This window comes from Poecile atricapillus, chromosome 15, assembly GCF_030490865.1.
Source record: "Poecile atricapillus isolate bPoeAtr1 chromosome 15, bPoeAtr1.hap1, whole genome shotgun sequence".
Taxonomy (NCBI): Eukaryota; Metazoa; Chordata; class Aves; order Passeriformes; family Paridae; genus Poecile; species Poecile atricapillus.
The window spans coordinates 6,885,820-6,902,503 of NC_081263.1; the positions used below are offsets into that span (position 1 = coordinate 6,885,820).

Below are 16,684 nucleotides of genomic sequence, written 5' to 3' on the forward strand. Positions count from 1 at the left end.
ACGTGTGCTGGCAGCCCAGTAACCAGCAACCCTGCCCCGGGCTGCCTCCCCAGCACCAGGCCAGCAGGGAGGGGGGTGTGTCCCCCTCTGCTCTGCTCAGGAGGGACCCCACCTGCAGTGCTGCCTCAAGCTCTGGGGATCCCAACATCAGAAGGTTGTGGAACTGCTGGACTGAGTCCAGAGCTCGAACCCAGAGATGCTCTGAGGGCTGGAGCACTGCTGCAATGAAGACAGGCTGAGGAACCTGGGGTTGGTAAAACTGGAAAAGAGAAGGTTCTGGTGAGATCTTAGAGCCACTTTCAGTGCCTAAAGGAGCTGAGTGACTTTGAACAAGTGCATGAAGTGACAACACAAGGGGGAGTGGTTTTAAACTAGCAGAAGACAGGGTTAGGTTGGATATTAGGAAGAAATTCTTCCCAGTGAGAGTGGTGAGGCACTGGCACAGGTTGCCCAGAATAGCTGTGGCTGCCTCATCCCTGGAAGGGTGCAGCAGCCTGGAAGGGCATCTCAGGGAAGAGTGAGGTTCCAGGGTGTGGCAGGGGCACAGTGAAACAGCCACTCCTGGGATGCTCCAACAGCCACATCCTAGCTCTGGCACGTCTCCCTCTGCCCCATCCTGTAGCCCTGGTCACCATCCCACTGCCTGGTGCTGGAGGACAAGACAGGGCTTGGGAACACACACAGAGTCTCACAGCGATGGCAGCAGAAGTCTTCTCCTCCGGTGTGTTCTTGCTGCACATCCAGGACTAATCAATCTTGATTTATTGCTAATGAACTTGAAAACAGTGTTGGGATGGATCAGGTGCCACTCAGGGTGAGATGGATAATATAATTAAGATTTCCTCAAAGGTCCCGTTTTTCTTACCTTGTTAATTAAGCTGATGTGGGGCCCTCCATGCAGAATACGTAATGAGAGGCTGCCAAGACAGAGATGGCTGTTAATGGGAGGTGATACAGGGGGAAATGCTGGCCTTGACCACAGGGCTGGAGATATTTGGGCAGCTCTTTGGCAGCTTGGTTCCCCAGAGCAGCCAAGAGCTGATCTCTGCTGAGAATTCACCACAAGCTTTACACAAATCCATTTGGAAACCACAGGGCAGAGTGTGCAGTCACAGGGATGCAGGTGGAGGTGGATGGGCTCAGTTTGGGATAGGCTGAGTGTTGTGGCAAAGCACACAAAAGCACAGCCCAGAGCACACAAAAGCACAGCCCAGAATTCACCACAAGCTTTACACAAATCCATTTGGAAACCACAGGGCAGAGTGTGCAGTCACAGGGATGCAGGTGGAGGTGGATGGGCTCAGTTTGGGATAGGCTGAGTGTTGTGGCAGAGCACACAAAAGCACAGCCCAGGGTGCGGGGACAGGGCATTTCCTGCAGAAATCCATGAGCAGCCCTGTGGCCTCAAACAGCAGCTCTTGCTGGGGCTGGAGCCCGTGGTGCAAGGAGGAGGGGAAGCTGCTTCACTCCCCATGGCCCAGGCACGTTTTTGGTACTTGCACTCTGGTGGTGACTTGTGACAATGAATTAATGGCCTCTTAATAAGGGTGACACTTTCCTTAATTAGAAAGTATCAGAGCAGGGATAATTGCTTCATTTCATTTTGTTCCCCTATATTACTTCCTTCATTTTTGGTCCTCATTCTCAGCTGCTGGATGCCCTCTGAATGCTCTGCCTCCCCAGAGCCAGAAACACTCCCAGGGACAGTGGACATGACACAGAGACAGGAAAGATGGACAGAAGTGAGTGTAGGTATGGCTGTGGTGCTTTCACTGGGACAAGGATGGAGAGAGGTGGATGCAGATGCAGCTACAGCGCTGATGCTTTCACCAGGCTGGTGCCAGGTTTGCAGCAGTGCCAGGTGCTGGCAGCACCTGGGCAGGGTGAGAGCAGGTATCTGGCTGTTTGCACTGGGGTTGGTGGCACATGGGACTGCCTGGCAAGGCTGGAGTAAGGGGGAGGCAACATGCACAGGCTGGAAGCCAGCAGAGGGAAGGCAACAAGTGGTGGGAGTTGGGCAGCCCAGGGAAGGCAGCAGGTCTGAGATAAATAATTGATCCAAAGCAAGTATCATTTGGGTTGATCAGAGCTGTTCCCCAGACTGGATGCACCAGTAGCTTTGCTGCAAAACCAAGTTGAACATCCACAGCATTTCACTTGGGCCTTTTTTGGAAGGGCAAGTTTGGGGTTTGGTTTTGACACAACATTCCCAGGCAGCACATTTGCACAGGCTGTTACTGGGACCTCCAGGAAAATCCTTCACACTCCCCAACAGAAAATGAGCCTCTTCACTTCCCATCAGAGGAGGCATTTTCTAAAACTAGGAAGGATTTGATGAAGCCACATAACTTCATCACCAGTCCTGTCCTGCATCTCCCAGCTCTCACTGCCCTCCGTGGGGTTGTTGGTGCCCCTGGCTTGGGATGGATCCCCACGGGACATGGCCCCATGTCGCTACAACCCTGTAAATCATAAACAGCAGCCTCAGGGCTGCTGGGAGCTTTACAGCTCCAGCTCCTCTGTGAGGCAGGAGATTTTCCCCCCTTAGCCTTCCCGCTTTGCACTGCAACCATTTTGCTTTGTTGCCATATCTAAAATTGAATCTGTTTGGATTTTCTCTCGCTCTTCTTTTTTTTCCCCCTTTTGGTTATATTTGCTGAGTGCATTCAAGAACAGGGAGGGGGAAAAAATAATAAAAAAATCCATCAGCATAATTCCTGGCTGTTGGAGTGATGGCAGGCTCCGGTTTCCAATCAGCGGCCCAGGCTGTGGAGCAGCGTGCGGGAGGAGGCTGGGCTGGCCCGGATGCTGCCGCACAAACCAGCTGCAAATCCCTCTTTGTTCAGGAATCTCTCTCTTTGAGCCGGACCAGCCTCAGCACAGCCTGTCCTATGGATGTGTGAGCGTGTGGCTGCTCCAAGGGGCTTTGTCCCCCTGCCACTCCAAGGATAAAGGGGAAGCAGCAGCCGGCTGCGATCCTTTATCCCAGGATAAAGCCTTGGGAGACAGGGATTGCTGAGTCTCCCATCCTGGATCTGAGCATCAGTCATGAGCTTTCCCTCACCTGTCTCTGTGCCTCTTGCACAAGGCTCAGCAGACATGGGCTGAAGTCTGGGCTCCCAGTGCTCCCAGTGCTCCCAGTCCCACTCATTGAGTGATGATGAGAGATGGTGAGAGTCCCATCTCACCATCCCACCAGTGGAGATGCTGCCCCATCCGCACGGCAGTTAGTGGGAGTTCTTGGGATGTCTCCAGAGCAGCAACATGTGGAAGAGGCTCTGCAGACCCAGCACACATTTTATTCTAACAGACTTAAGGGTCTGAAAGGTGCTGCTGCAACCCCTGGGTCAGACACTGGCACAGGTTGCCCAGAGAAGCTGGGGCTGCCCCATCCCTGGAGGTGTTCAAGGCCAGGTTGGATGGGCCTTGGAGCAGCCTGGGGTAGTGGAAGCTGTCCCTGTCCATGGCAGGGGAAGTGTAACAAAAGGGTCTATAAGGTCCTTTCCAACCCAAACCATTCTGGGATTCCATGATTCTAAAATGCACTTTTAAGTTACTTTTTAAAGTGTAAATGTCCCATCAACATTTACCTGCCTCCAGATCCCAACATCCCAAGAGGATCTGCACTCAGAAAGCCAGATTATTTCCTGCCTTTCCTTAAAGGGTGGTTTTTACATTTTTGGAGTTTTAAACTCTTGGCCAAGTGTCTTTACAAGCCAGAACCGACCCTTGTCAGGGATACCCAAATTGCTGCTGGGTTGGGGTGGAGGTCGCTGTGTTGGTTGCATCCTGGCAGGCACAGGGCAGCTCCAGGGAGATCTGCTCAGCACCAGCACGAGAGGCTGGAGAAGCAATGTCAGGACTGTAGGGTGGCAAGACCTCGCTGATACAGGCTATGTAATTGCTTTTTCCCTCATCTCCTCTTCCTAGGGTCCGTTTCAATTTAATTTACATGCTCAATGGCTTGGACTGCTTCATCTCTGCTGCCAAGCATCTTCTCCAGCATTTACAGTTGCAGTGCATGCCTGGGTGCTGCTCCTTGGCCTCTTCCTGCCTCGTGTGGTGGGAACGGTGGGGACAGTGGGAACAGAGACCAGGGGCAGAGTACTGGGGAATCACCACGTGGCTCCCTCTGCAGCATCGTGCTGGTTTGCAAGGATGAGCTCTCATCCACAACCCACCTCTGCAACAAAGCCACGGTGCAAGAGGAGATGCGATGTTTTCCTGTGAGCACACGGAGGAAGGCAGCACCACTGCCCCTATTGCTCTTCCTCCTCCTCCTGCCGTTCCCAACAGAGCTCTGCCTGTGAAACAAAGCACTCCTCAGCATCTGCTTAACATTTGCTGCTCCTTTCAAGTCCATTCCTTGCCCCCCTCTGTAGAGCAGTAATAACAACAGTGGGTGCCTTCATATTGCATAATTTCAGACCTTTGTACCTCACCCAGCCTGTAGCTGCCTGCTCTCCCTGCCCCTGTCTAATCCCAGGGTGGCCAAGCTCCCCTATCTACCCTCACCCTCATCCCTGGAGATGCAGAATTGTGCTTTGCGGATGCAGAAAATGGACATGGTGGCACTTTTGCACACGCGGAGCAGCTGCCAGGATGAGCGATGGGCACCGTTTACATCGAGGAGGAGACCTCAAAGGTGGCTGGTCTCAGCGAGCACGTGGAGCTGCCAGATAGCCACCCCCAGGCAGCCGAGCTCTCCCGAGAGGCAGCTCCCTGCCTGGGAAGCGAGGCCGCCTCGGATATGCCTCATTTTATACAAAGAAGGTGGGTTGTGCCTGTCCCTCCCACCCTGCTGAGCACCCTCCGCTCCACCGATAATCATACCTAGCAATTACACCGAGCTTTCCCTGCTCTCTGCAGACGTTAATTAAGCTCTTTTCCCCGCAATGGAGACAAAGAGGGGAAAACCGCGGGGAAACTCCCGGCTTGGGTTGGGCTTTTCTTTTTTTGAACAACTGTGCCACAGGGCCTCCCAGTTGCCGGCAGTACCGCAGGAGCAGGCAGGGTGGCCCTGACAGCAGTGGTTGCTCTGGGTTCTGCTCTCACCTGGCAAAATTGATGTGATTTTCCCTAATTTCCCGGCTACTGGTGGATCGTGGTGTGGCTATGCATTCCCGCAGTCGGTAGCCAAGGCTGGCTCTGCCCTGCGGCACCTTCCCAGGTGCCACCAGCTCTGCAGGGGTGACATCCCAAGCCGGGGTGCGGGGAAAGTGCCCCATGGACATCCCAACAGGCTCGCACCCATCATCATTCCCAGGGGCTGGGGTGGCTTTACAAGGGGAGCTGGAGCACCCTGGGTTTGGATGGATTGATGGATGGGAAGGGCATCCTACCTGCACCTTAGCGGGCAGGATGATGAACAGGACACCCTGGAGAGAACAGTGACATACAGGACACTGCCAACACCTTGGAAGGTAGGATGATGGACAGGACAGCCTGGAGGAAAGGATAACCGGCAGGGCACCTTGCCGAGCAGAACGACAAGCAGGTCAGCCTATCTGCATCTTGGAGAACAGGGTAAGGGGAAAGGTGTCCTGCCTACGACCAGGAGAGCAGGACAACAGGGAGGACACGCTGGAGAGAAGGTGACAGGCAGGACACTCAGCGCCTACAGCCTGGTTGGGCAGGACGACGGGCAGGACACGCTGCCTGCACCCCGGAGGGTGTGACGGAGGCCGAACACCCCGGAGGTGCGGATGGCAGCTCGGCACCCTGCCCGCATCCCGCAGAGGCAGCGCAGCGCAGCCCTGCCCGCACCGGGGTCCGGCCGCACCTGCCCGGGTCAGCCGGGTCCGGGGGGCGCTGCCCCGCCCGTCTTCCCGGTGCCGATCCCGGTGCCGGAGCCAGGCGAGGCCGGAGCGGCCCGGTGGCGGCGGTGAGGGGCGCGGGGCGGGCCGGGCCGGGCCGGGCGGGGCGGGGAGCGCGCATGAGCCGCGGCGGCGGCGGCGAGGGGCGGGCGGGAGCGCGGCAGCGGAGCGCGGCGCCGCCGCGGGTGTGGGCGCGCCGGGAGCCCCGCACGGCGGCCCGGGGGCGGCGGGCGGCACCGCCTGGCCGGCCGGGGGGTGCCGGCCCTGCGCGCCCCGCACCGCGGCCCGGCCCGCCGAGGTAAGCACCGAGCGGCCCCCGGGCCGCCCGGCCCCGCGGCGGGGACCCCCGCGCCCCGCTCCGCTCCGCTCCGCTCCGCCCGCCGCCGCGTCGCCATTTTGCCGCTCGCTCTTCCCCTCCCGGAGCGCGGCCGGGCCGGGCCGGGCCCTCCGTCCCCTCCCTGCCGGGCCCGGCCCGCGGGGGAGCCCCGGCCGCCTCCCGGGGATGCGGCGCGGGCCCGGGGGGTGACAGGCCCGGGCGGCGCTGCCCGCGGGGTGACAGCGGGGAGGGGCAGTGAGGGGACGCGGGTGGCACGGCCGGGCCGGGAGGTGACAGGGCAGAGGTCGCCGTGCCCCGGAGGTGACAGCGGGACCGGGAAGGGCAGAACTCCCCCGGCCCATGAGGTGACAGCGGCACCGGGCAGAGCCCCCCGCACCCACTGACCCCCGCGAGAGGGGACACCCCGGTCCCCGCGGCACGGTGAGGACTCATTGTCTGCCAGGCATGTGCGGGCGCTTTTCCCTTCGTGTCAGTGCCCGGGGAGAGAGAGGGGAGGGACGGGACAACGCGCCTCGAACAGAAACTTTACACCTTCAAAAGCCTCGTCTGCTCCTGGTCAGAGCCGTGTGCGGCAGGAGCGCTGGGTGCGTGCCTCGGGTGAAGCTCTCCCTCCTGGAGAGCCTCGATGGCTGTCACTCGGTTTGGGTGATAGCAGCGGGATGCTCCGTGTCCCTCCGGAGTGGCCCGGCCAGCAGCCGTGCCCAGGGAGGCAGTGGCTCGCAGGACCTCTCCTGCCACGTGCTTCCCTCCTGGGGAAACCTCCAGCGAGGACGATTCTTCGAGAGGAAGCCTCTCCCTCCACTTCCTTGTCTTTATTCCCTGGAAGTTTTGCCCAGCAGCTCCGGTTCTGCCAGGAGTTCATGGGAGGGTGCACAGCTCTTCCGACAGCGACAGGGATGGCAGTGCCCTTCAGCATCCATCATCTGTGCTGGTCTCATTGCATCTCTGCTGGCACATGGCTTGTGCTGGGACAGGCAGCTGCCTTGGCTTTTGTCATTCTGTACCTCTGGAGTTGTTGGTAAATTATTGATGATAGATGGAGGAGATTGACCAGGCAGTTGTTGTGCAGCAAAGTCCATCCGTAGCAATGTGACAGGGGTGGGAATTGCAGCGGGAGAACTTGGGGTCGTGATCTGCAGGTGACTTTCCCCTGGTAACCGTAAGGACGTTGTGAGAGGTTTGCAGCCATCCCTGGCTACGTACATACTCCTTCAGGCCTGATTCAAATTAATGCACAGGCATTTCTGCATGGAATTATTTCCCCCTTCCCATTCTATGCCAAATTTCCAGCCACACAGGACGGCCAGTGGCTTGGGAACAGTGCCTTTCTTTCCTAAATGTCACTTTCCCCTTCCCGCAGCCATGGTTTTCCTCCTTACCCTTACTCACAGCAGTGCCAGCTTGGCCTTCACTCATCACGTTTTGGTGCCTGCCTTCACAGGAGTGTTTTTTTTCCTGGAGCTGGAGTGGGATGCTTCAAAAATATTGCCACAAAGTTCTGAAAAGTTACATAGACAGGGCTGGAGACCTCATAAGATGCTACCAGGCCCAGCCTTACCTCACCACATCCCACCTGTGGGTCATGGCCAGAATATGTGGATACCTTCTTTTCCCATTACCAGCTGCAAAAGAGTTTCCAGCAAAACCTTAAGGAAAGTTAAGGTTGCCTATTTCCAGTCTGTGTTACTCAAAAATTGAGTGAGAGGTTTGAACATTACCAAAAACCCCCACAATGGGCTGATTTTTGCTCTGTGTCTCCAGGACAATTCCTCTGTGATCCCTGGGGTTGTATCATTTGCCGAGGGAGCAGATTTTGGCTCTTGCTGACTGGTTTATGAGATTTATATTTTTCATTTGGTTAAAAAATAAGGGGGAAAATTCAAAGGAGTATTTGGTGTGGAAAAACAGAAGATTCAGAACCTCTTAAGATGGGCAGAGAGGATTCCTTTGAGGGGACAGATATGTTAAGGGGGATGAGAGGTGTCCAGCTGCTGGAGCAGGGCTGAGCAGGGCACTTTGGATGTTCTGGGAAGGGAGAGTTGGGGTGATGCTCAGTGGTGTGCAGTGTCATGAGGTGCAGGAGGTGAGCACCAGAGATGTCAACAGGGTCTGCCCTGGCTGTCACTCTTTGTGTGTCACCTCGAGCTGGCTGGCGAGGTAGGCGAGGAGGTTCTGTGCTCCATTCCCCATTTGCATTTTATCCATCCTGGCTGGATAAAGATGTCAGTTGTGTGGGTTTCCCCTCGGTTTTCACCCCATTGTAAGCACAGAAATCTTGTCTTCAGCTTTCACTTAACTGTTTTTTTTGTGAGTCTCTCTTTTCCTCTTTTTTTCCTTTGAGCAGCTTGAGTGAGGATCACTCTGAGGTGCCAGGAGGCAGCATGGGAAGGAAGGGGACTGGCACATTTGTCCCTGGAGGACTGGGGACAATGGCAGTGCCTACACTGGTGGGAGTGGAGCAGCAATTTGGGAAGGGACCATAGGGACCCCTCTCTGTGCCTGCTCCAGAAAGCAGCTGCTGTCAGGCAGGGTACAAACTCCTACCCAGCTCTCCCCCAAAAAAAGCCCAAATTAGTTGAATCAGCGATCCCCATGTTCAGCATAAAATGCCACAGAACCAGTTGCCAAGGCTGGAATTTCTCACTTGATCCGATTAACCTTTGTGTCCATGCAGACAACCACATATGTGTCACCAGCTGAGCACATGCTGGAAGCTTTTGCCAGTTCTGGGAGCATGTGGGCTGCATCCCACATGGAAAGTCCCTGATCCTGCACAGAAAGTCCCTGGGAACACCTCAGAAAGAACTGCTGGACCTTCATGTCCCATATGTTGGTGGTGTGGCTGGCAATCTGGCCACACAGGAGATGCTCCTCCATCCCTCTGGGCATGGGGACAGACAGGATGAGTGTGGATGCTTTGGCAATCAGCTCCTTTGAGTTAAATGACGCTAAACATATGGGAGGAATTGCACGTGACAAGTCAAATCCGTGTTTTAAGAAACGCATGGGTGAACATCAGCATCCCATCCCAGCCAAGGTCTCAAGGTCATGGTGGTCCAAGGAATCTCTTCCCAAGGGCCTGATGCTCTCATTGTGGAGGCATGGAGGACTTCTTTTCCCCAAATCCATGTCTGGCATCTCCCAGAGCAGACCCCCATCCTCAGATGTGCCTTTGCTTGTGCTGTTGGGAGGGGAAGAAGGAACTTGAAGCCAGAGGCAGAGCCAATCCTGCCGTGGGCTTCCTCTTGGCACTGCTGAATGGAGGGGTGTCCTACTGCCCACTTCCATCAGGAGTGAGAGTGGGCCTTGTGCAATAATTCCTGACGTTCATTATTTATAGAGAAGCCAAATTGAATTATTAATACGGAAAATTCCGATAACATTAACAATTCTCAGTTTATAACAGTTTCCCATTAATAAGGAAAATTGGAAATTTATCATTACATCTGTTCATTAAAACTCACTATTTTTTTTTTGCTTTTGGTGTCTTAAATGAAAGCGGAGAAATAAACGAAGAGGAAAAGCCATTTATTCACTACTTCTCTGGGCAAAGTCAGCCCATAATTTTTAATAAAGTCTTTGCCATTGTATGTGAAGGGGAAGCCAGGCTGTAATGAGAGCAGCTTTCCAGCCATGTCTGTGGCGTTCCTCAACTGTAGAACAAATACTCAGAAGCACGTCCCGTTTCTTCTCTTTGTGGGAATCTTGAAGCTGCGTGATGGCTTTCTCATTTCCCTCCCTCCCCAGCAGCTCTCCTTGCTCTCACCATGTGTTGTTCCCAGCTCCGAGGAGTGAATTTTAACGCCTCCCCTGCTTCTTTCAGAGATGGCGGATTCCTATACCTGTAAAGGTGGAAGGAAAACTGCGGGCTCTAATAAACCCACTGCCAGCAAAGAGAGCAGGACGGAGACGAGGATAAACCCGCCAGCAGAGCTGCCCAAGCTGGGTAAGGAACTGATTTGTCCTTTCAGTGGAGGTGGATGGGGCGGAGGGGATGAGCCCAGTGACAGGAGTTGGGGGGTGGCCTGGGTCTTGATGTTTCTCTGCTCCAGTGAGGGCTGTGCTGGCCGAAAAGCCCCAGAGCCCTGGGAGCTGGAGAGAGCTGGTCCCTGGGAGAAGGAGGGGTGGGATGGAGATGGTCTCTCCCTTCAGAGAGGCGTGTGTCTGGCTTAACGAGATGGGTGTCTCACTGCTTATTTATCGTGTTGGTAGCTAAGTGTTACATCAAAGGATGGAAAGGCTTAAATGAGTTCAGGCCATCTGCTGCCTCCCGTGTCGCGGCCCCCGGGGTGGAGGCTTGCGAGCGTACGAGCCCTGGGGGACCCTCACACTAAGGGCTGTCATGCTGATGGATGGCTGATTTCTCTATCCAGGAATCTCCAGGCCCAAGGAGATTTTTCCTCCTGTCTGTTTATGCTGGGCAGATCCCCTCTATGAGAGAGGCTCCCAGTGCCTTTACCTTGCTATGGGCAGCTCTGGATGCCAAGGGGTGCATCCAGAGGAGGGGGTTGGACCCCAACGATGTAGCTCAGATGGGGCTTCCAAAATCAGTGGCTTTGTGGGGAAATGCGTGTGCCCTAAATGTTTCCCAGATGCCACTGTTACCTTGAGGGGATTGAAGCCATAATTGCTAACAGAGGAGGATAACTTATTGCTAAAGGGAATGAACTCCAGCTGTCCGCAATATGAACAGCCCTGTGTTCAGGAGACCGTTTTTCCCTGTGCCACATCTTATCAGCACCTCATTTGCAGGGGAGCTGGCGTTGCCTTCCAGAGGGGAATCTCCATCCTTGCTAGGACAGAGAATGGCCAGCCTAGAGCTGAGGGCATCAGGCAGGCAGCAGGAAACTGGGGCTGGGCAGCAGAATTACTGGGACAGTGGCTCCTCTGGCATGGCTGGTGATGTGTACTGTGTCTGTTTGCAGGAAATGCAACCAGTGACAAAACCGAAGGCAGGAAGAAAGGAAGACCCAAGGCTGAGAACCAGGCACTGAAAGACATCCCTGTAAGACCCCACACACTCCAGTCCTTGAGTCCTTCCTGCTGCGCTCTGTGTCTGATGTGCCTTGCACTGTGCACTCCAGCCAGCCCCATTCCAGGGTTAAACCTGCCTCCCCTGTGGTTTAATCTTCAGAGCAGCCTTGTCTTGGGCTGAGCAAGATCTTGGTCCCTCAACCCCTACATGCAGTCATCCAGTATCTTCCAAAACCCTGGTTAAGGAACTGTACCCCTTTCCAGCCTCACTTTCCCAGGGCCATGTCCAGATGACTGGATCCTGTCACAGCCGTATCAGCCTTGGCTAATGAACCAGCAGTAATGGCAAGGGGCTGATTTATTCCCTGCAGAGTTGTGCAGTTTAATTCATGCCTGGTGGCATGGACAACACATGGAGCAGTTTGTCATGAGAGCAGGGGCATGGGGTGATTTACGGACTAGATGAAATGTGGGGTGATTAAATCAGCCAGATGACTTTGGGCCTGATTTATTCCCCAGCCTGGTGGGGAGTGTTCGTGTGCTCTGGGAGGCATGGCAAGGTAAAGCCTCAGCAGGAATCATTAGCCTATGGAGCCTGCAGCATCTGTCCCATCAGCTCTCACTGGAGTGAACATTGCTACACTGAAACACACCTCTGGGGTCCACTTCATGGCTGTGTGGTGGAAGGGATGGATGGGAATGTTCAGAGGTCCCGTGTAACCTCCCAGCTCCCTTGGGATGCATCAGCACACGCCCAGGCACAGGGTGCTCTTCACTCAGCTGTCTCTTGTTTCTCCTGTTCTCAGCTCCCCCTGATGAACCAGTGGAAGGACGAATTCAAAGCCCACTCTAGGGTGAAATGTCCCAATTCAGGCTGCTGGCTGGAGTTCCCCAGCATTTATGGCTTGAAGTACCACTATCAGCGCTGCCAAGGGGTAAGGAGACTGGAGAACTGTCTGCCCTTTTCAGTGGTTGGCTCTTCCATTACCATCTGCAGTGTAATGCTGCTCACAGGCCTTAAACACTAGGAAAAACATGAGGTGAAAATGGGGAGGGCAGAGATGGGCCAGGAGCAATTCATGAGGTGTGTGTGTGTGTGTGTGTGTGTGTGTGTGAGAGAGAGGGACTGAGGTCTCTGCAGCTCAGTGTGAGGTCTGGCCCAGGGGGATCATGGACTTATGGTAACTGTTTGGAAGGGCAGAAGGGTATTACACATGATTTATGTTCATGCCTGCGTCAGAAGAAGCCTCTCTTTTGTGGTCTAACATCTGTGCTCACCTGCCTCTCCCTGCTCCACTCAGGGTGCGATCTCAGAGAAGCTGACATACTCATGCTCATACTGCGAAGCTGCCTTCACCTCCAAAACCCAGCTGGAAAAGCATCGGCTCTGGAATCACTTGGACCGGCCAGTGCCAGCCAGCAAAGCAGAAAACAAAGTGCCCAAGGCAATTGGGAAGAGCAGTGGAAAGAAAAGGTACCAGACTGTGGCTGGGCTGCATGGCAGTGGCGTAGGGATGGCTCGGAGAAGGGGAACATGCCTGCTTCCATTCCTACAACCTGGGCTGGCATTGGGGGGAGAGGTGTCAGGACACTTGTCTAACAACCCCTCTTTAAACAAGCCCTCTGTGCTTTGCCCTAGACCTGCTGAGAGTTCAGCTTGCCCCACCATCCATCCCAAACAGGCAAAGACGGAAAAAGCCGTGGCCCAGGAGCACGCGGAGAATGGCGAGTGCCTGGCAGAGAGCCGGGAGAGCAAGGAGTTCCAGATTGCAGCAGCTGAGGCAATGGCAGCTGCCACCCCCACGGCCAAGTCCTCCAGTGGCAAGGATGTTGGGCAGCAGCGGGGCAGCCAGGCCTCGCTGCAGGAAGAAGACCCCGAGAGGATGAAGCACAGTAAGATTAGAGCCCAGGGCTATGCTGATTCGGGAGCCCAGAGAGACGTGTCCCATGGGAAGGCGATCTGCTGCAGCCAACACTGCTGCGAGTGTCTCTGAATCCAAGGGATAGACAAGCCTTGTTTCCAGACCTTAATAACTTGCCCTGCTCTCCAGTTTCTTGCAGCTTCACTGGGAGTTAAAACTCAGTTGTAGCTGTGGTAGAAATATTTCTAAAGGACCTGTGTGATAGTTGGATTTGATGATCTTAGAGATCTTTCCCAACCTTAGCAATCCCATGACAGGATTGGAAATGGGTTTAATTCCTAGCAGTACAGCAAGCTGTCGTGTCAGCTTGTCTGTCCTCACTGAGTGTGTCAGGTTAAACCAGGAGGGTTCTGGCAAACCTATTTTCCTGAAGGATTGGGGCAGGGTGAAGAGCCTCTATCTGTCCATGTCCACTGTAGAGCTGGTATAGGGCAGTGGTTGCCTCCATCATGGTTTGAGGTTCCACTGCTTGAAGCACCAAAGCAAACCACCACAGCCACATGTGGGAGCTGGTTAGCTTTTGCATAAGACAGAGCCACCACTTTCACTCATTGAATTAATCCTGAATAAGAGATTTATCCTGGTTTTGTGGAGTGAGAAGCACAGTTTGTTGGTGTTTAGTGGGTGGGTGCTTCATTTGACAGCCTTTGACCCACTCTTATCATGGAGTGTGTGCCCACCCCATGCCCCAGGACTGATGATTTCCCCTGGCAGTACAGTTATTTGACCAAATCTCTCTCTCTGTTTCTCTCTTTTGAGTCAGGAAGGAAACAGAAAACTCCTAAGAAGTTTACGGGGGAGCAGCCATCCATCTCGGGGACATTTGGACTGAAAGGTAATACAGGACAACTCTGGTCAGCTGTAGGGTTGTACCTTCTCCCTGGGGCATTGCAGGGAAGCCCCTTCCCCAAGCTCCCTGCCTGTGGTGGAGCCAGACAAAGCCCAAGATCTCACGCTGGAGGAGCTGGCACCTTTTACCATGAGAGAGTCATAAAGGGAGTGAAAAGCAGTCACAGAGCTGGGCTGATAACAACCCCAGGCTCTGTTCTGGAGCCTGGTGCTGGGAAATGAGGGAAGAGAGGAAAGGATCCGGGTATGTTCATCTGTAACACGAGAGTGACGAGCTGCTGACACCAGCGAGATACAAGAAACATCATCTCCTCACCGTCCCACCATCCTGGGATGTCGCAGCGTTTCCAGTGGCATCAGGAAGGAATTCTGCTGCGTAGAAAGGCTGGTGACGCACCCATCCCTCAGACTCCATCTCCAGGGCTGGTCGCCCACATTCAGGAGAATGAATCCAAGGGAGAGGAGATGTGTTGCCGGGATGTTTGCTGAGAGGAAGCCCAGGAATTGGCTGCTGCAGCCTGACAAAGCAAGAGCAAGTGGGACTTTGGTCATGCTCCATAAATACACTCAACTGGTTGGGAAGGAGGGGGAAATCCTGGAGCATCCCTGGAATGAGAGCAACTGGATTCAGGCTGACTACGAGATATGTTCAGCCAGAGAAGCAGAAAGCGGATTTCCAGGCACTGCAGAAGGCAGCACCTTCCAGTATGAGGCACTCGGGGGAGAGGCACTAATGGCTTTGAAGGAATTGAACACGGACGAGCAGGCTGGATGTGGTCTCTGTGATTTCCTTTCCTCTGGCTCCTGGAAAGTCTGGGCTTGTTTCCCTTATCTTCCCCACAGAGGCACTGCCAGAGACTGAAGCGTCTGCTGTGGGTTCCTGGAGAACAAGGTGTTCCCTTGACCCAGCACCTCAGATGGAAAGTGAAGATGGGGCTGGTGTTTGCCTACACTCCCCAAGTTCCATGTGGCAGTCACTTCCCAAAGATGAGGGTGCCCCAGCACTTCATGGGGTGCTGTCTCCATTCAGACCTTGGCTTTGCAAGAGTCACAACCCCCAGATTTAGGAGGATGTGGACCCTCATGGCACAGGTGTGGATCTGACCCTGGGACTTGCCTCCTTGCCTCCAGCACCTTCTGTGGCTGAACTGCACGTGGATTTGGGGGATTTGATCTAGGGGAGTTAAACAGCATTTCCACTGTGAGAACATCAGCAGGAACATCCCTTTTACACACTGAATTTGCTGTTCCAATTCCACCTTTTCAGTTCTTTGCAAAACATCCTATTCCCTTCTCCCCAGTCTGTCTGCCTGGCTGGAGGCATCCTACCTCACTTTGCCATGGAGTTTCCATAGTTCATAAACTTGTGTTGAGGGAAATTATGCTGTTTGTAAAACACCACAAGCTGTTAGGATATTGCTTGTCATAATTGTGGACCTGAGCCTACATGTACAGCCTTGGCAGACATGCAGCCAGCTCAGTGTCCCTGGCTTAGAGGGAGAGATTTTTTTACCTGTTAAATATGAGTTGCTCTGAAGGCATTAAAGCAAGTAGTGAATGAAAATCCTCTTTCTTTACAGGTCTTGTCAAAGCAGAGGACAAAGCAAAAGCCCATCGAGCCAAGAAGCTAGAGGGAAATGCCAACATGGAGGAGCTGAAAAAGAAACCTCCAGGAGTTGGTGTGAAGAAGGAAACGTCTGTGCATCTACCAGCAGGTGAGGCTGGTAGGGGCAAAGCACAGGCAGCAGCTTTGTGTGCAGTGTAGCTGCTCTTCTGTGCACTACCCCAAGCCTTCATAGTCCCTACCTTCATGCCACCATCCCCATTTTACCTGCAGCTCATGGTCCCCACACCCCTCTTGGTCCAGCAGGCTGTTCACTGGGTGAGTTTTCTGGCAGGTTCATCAGGAGCAGCAGCACAAAGTCAGAGGTAGGAGCACACAACTCCTGCCCTTTTGAGATATAATACAGATGTGGCAACAGCCACTGCTGCTAAAATGTTGTTGCCGCCACAATTGACATCCTGAGGGGCACCTTACCTTCAGTTCACTGCCAGGTCAACGTGATGAGAGTGCTGGGAGTTGAGAGCCAAATTCCACCTGGCTTCACTGTGAGTCAGCATGTGACCCATGTGATGATGGCATTTTTCTAACATCATTCCCATGAATGACAGCAGTGCATAATTCTGGGAATAATTACGCCTTCCCTGAGCCTTGAGGTGCAACCTACACACAGCACAGGTTGCTTGCATTCCCTGAGAGCTCTGACAGCAGGAGGAACGCAGGATGTGCAAGATAAACACAGCTGCAGTGCCTTGCACTGCTTTCAAATTCAAATAAACGACTCTCTGATCTCACAGCCATGCAAGAGCATCCAAATAAACAGACTTGGTGGATTTTATTCAGCCCAGGCTTCCCTTGCTGGAAAGCCAGCGCTGCTCTGCTGAGAACACGGCATGAACTCTGGGCCTGGGAGCTGCTTTTGGCCCCATGGATCTCTTATTTTGGGTTTTTAAAGGCTGGTCACAGCCATTCAAATAAACAGATGCCTGGAAGCCAGCAGTCCCCCAGCTTCCTCCGTGTCTGCTGGGAAGAGGATTGTCAGAGAAGCTTTCCAGGCACACGTCCGGATGGAGTTGAGATGCTCACCTTTGTTTCACTCCCGCTAATTGTTTCATTTGGCAGGGGGAAGTTATTCCATGCAGGGCAGGATCAGGTGGCTGGGGCATCATCATCTTTTTTTAACTCACAGTGTGCAGGATTCCAGAGTGATTGGAAAGACCTGGGT

General features: G+C 54.1%; 1 protein-coding gene across 8 annotated transcripts in view; it reads left to right on the forward strand.

The window, feature by feature from the left end:
• Positions 1-5,979: 5,979 nt before the first annotated feature.
• Positions 5,980-16,684, forward strand: part of ZNF512B (zinc finger protein 512B) — a 29,884-nt gene continuing 19,179 nt past the window's right edge. For 2 of the 8 annotated variants that reach the window (XM_058850834.1, XM_058850836.1), the window contains exons 1-8: positions 5,980-6,114; positions 9,977-10,099; positions 11,079-11,158; positions 11,934-12,062; positions 12,429-12,601; positions 12,767-13,020; positions 13,813-13,884; positions 15,479-15,613. In XM_058850834.1, the coding sequence (XP_058706817.1) occupies positions 9,979-10,099; positions 11,079-11,158; positions 11,934-12,062; positions 12,429-12,601; positions 12,767-13,020; positions 13,813-13,884; positions 15,479-15,613 (964 nt within the window). In that variant the 5' untranslated portion in view covers positions 5,980-6,114; positions 9,977-9,978. Of the gene's footprint in view, positions 6,115-6,246; positions 6,574-9,976; positions 10,100-11,078; positions 11,159-11,933; positions 12,063-12,428; positions 12,602-12,766; positions 13,021-13,812; positions 13,885-15,478; positions 15,614-16,684 lie in introns of those variants that run through there. The other 6 variants (XM_058850838.1, XM_058850839.1, XM_058850837.1 and 3 more) reach the window with 6 other exon arrangements.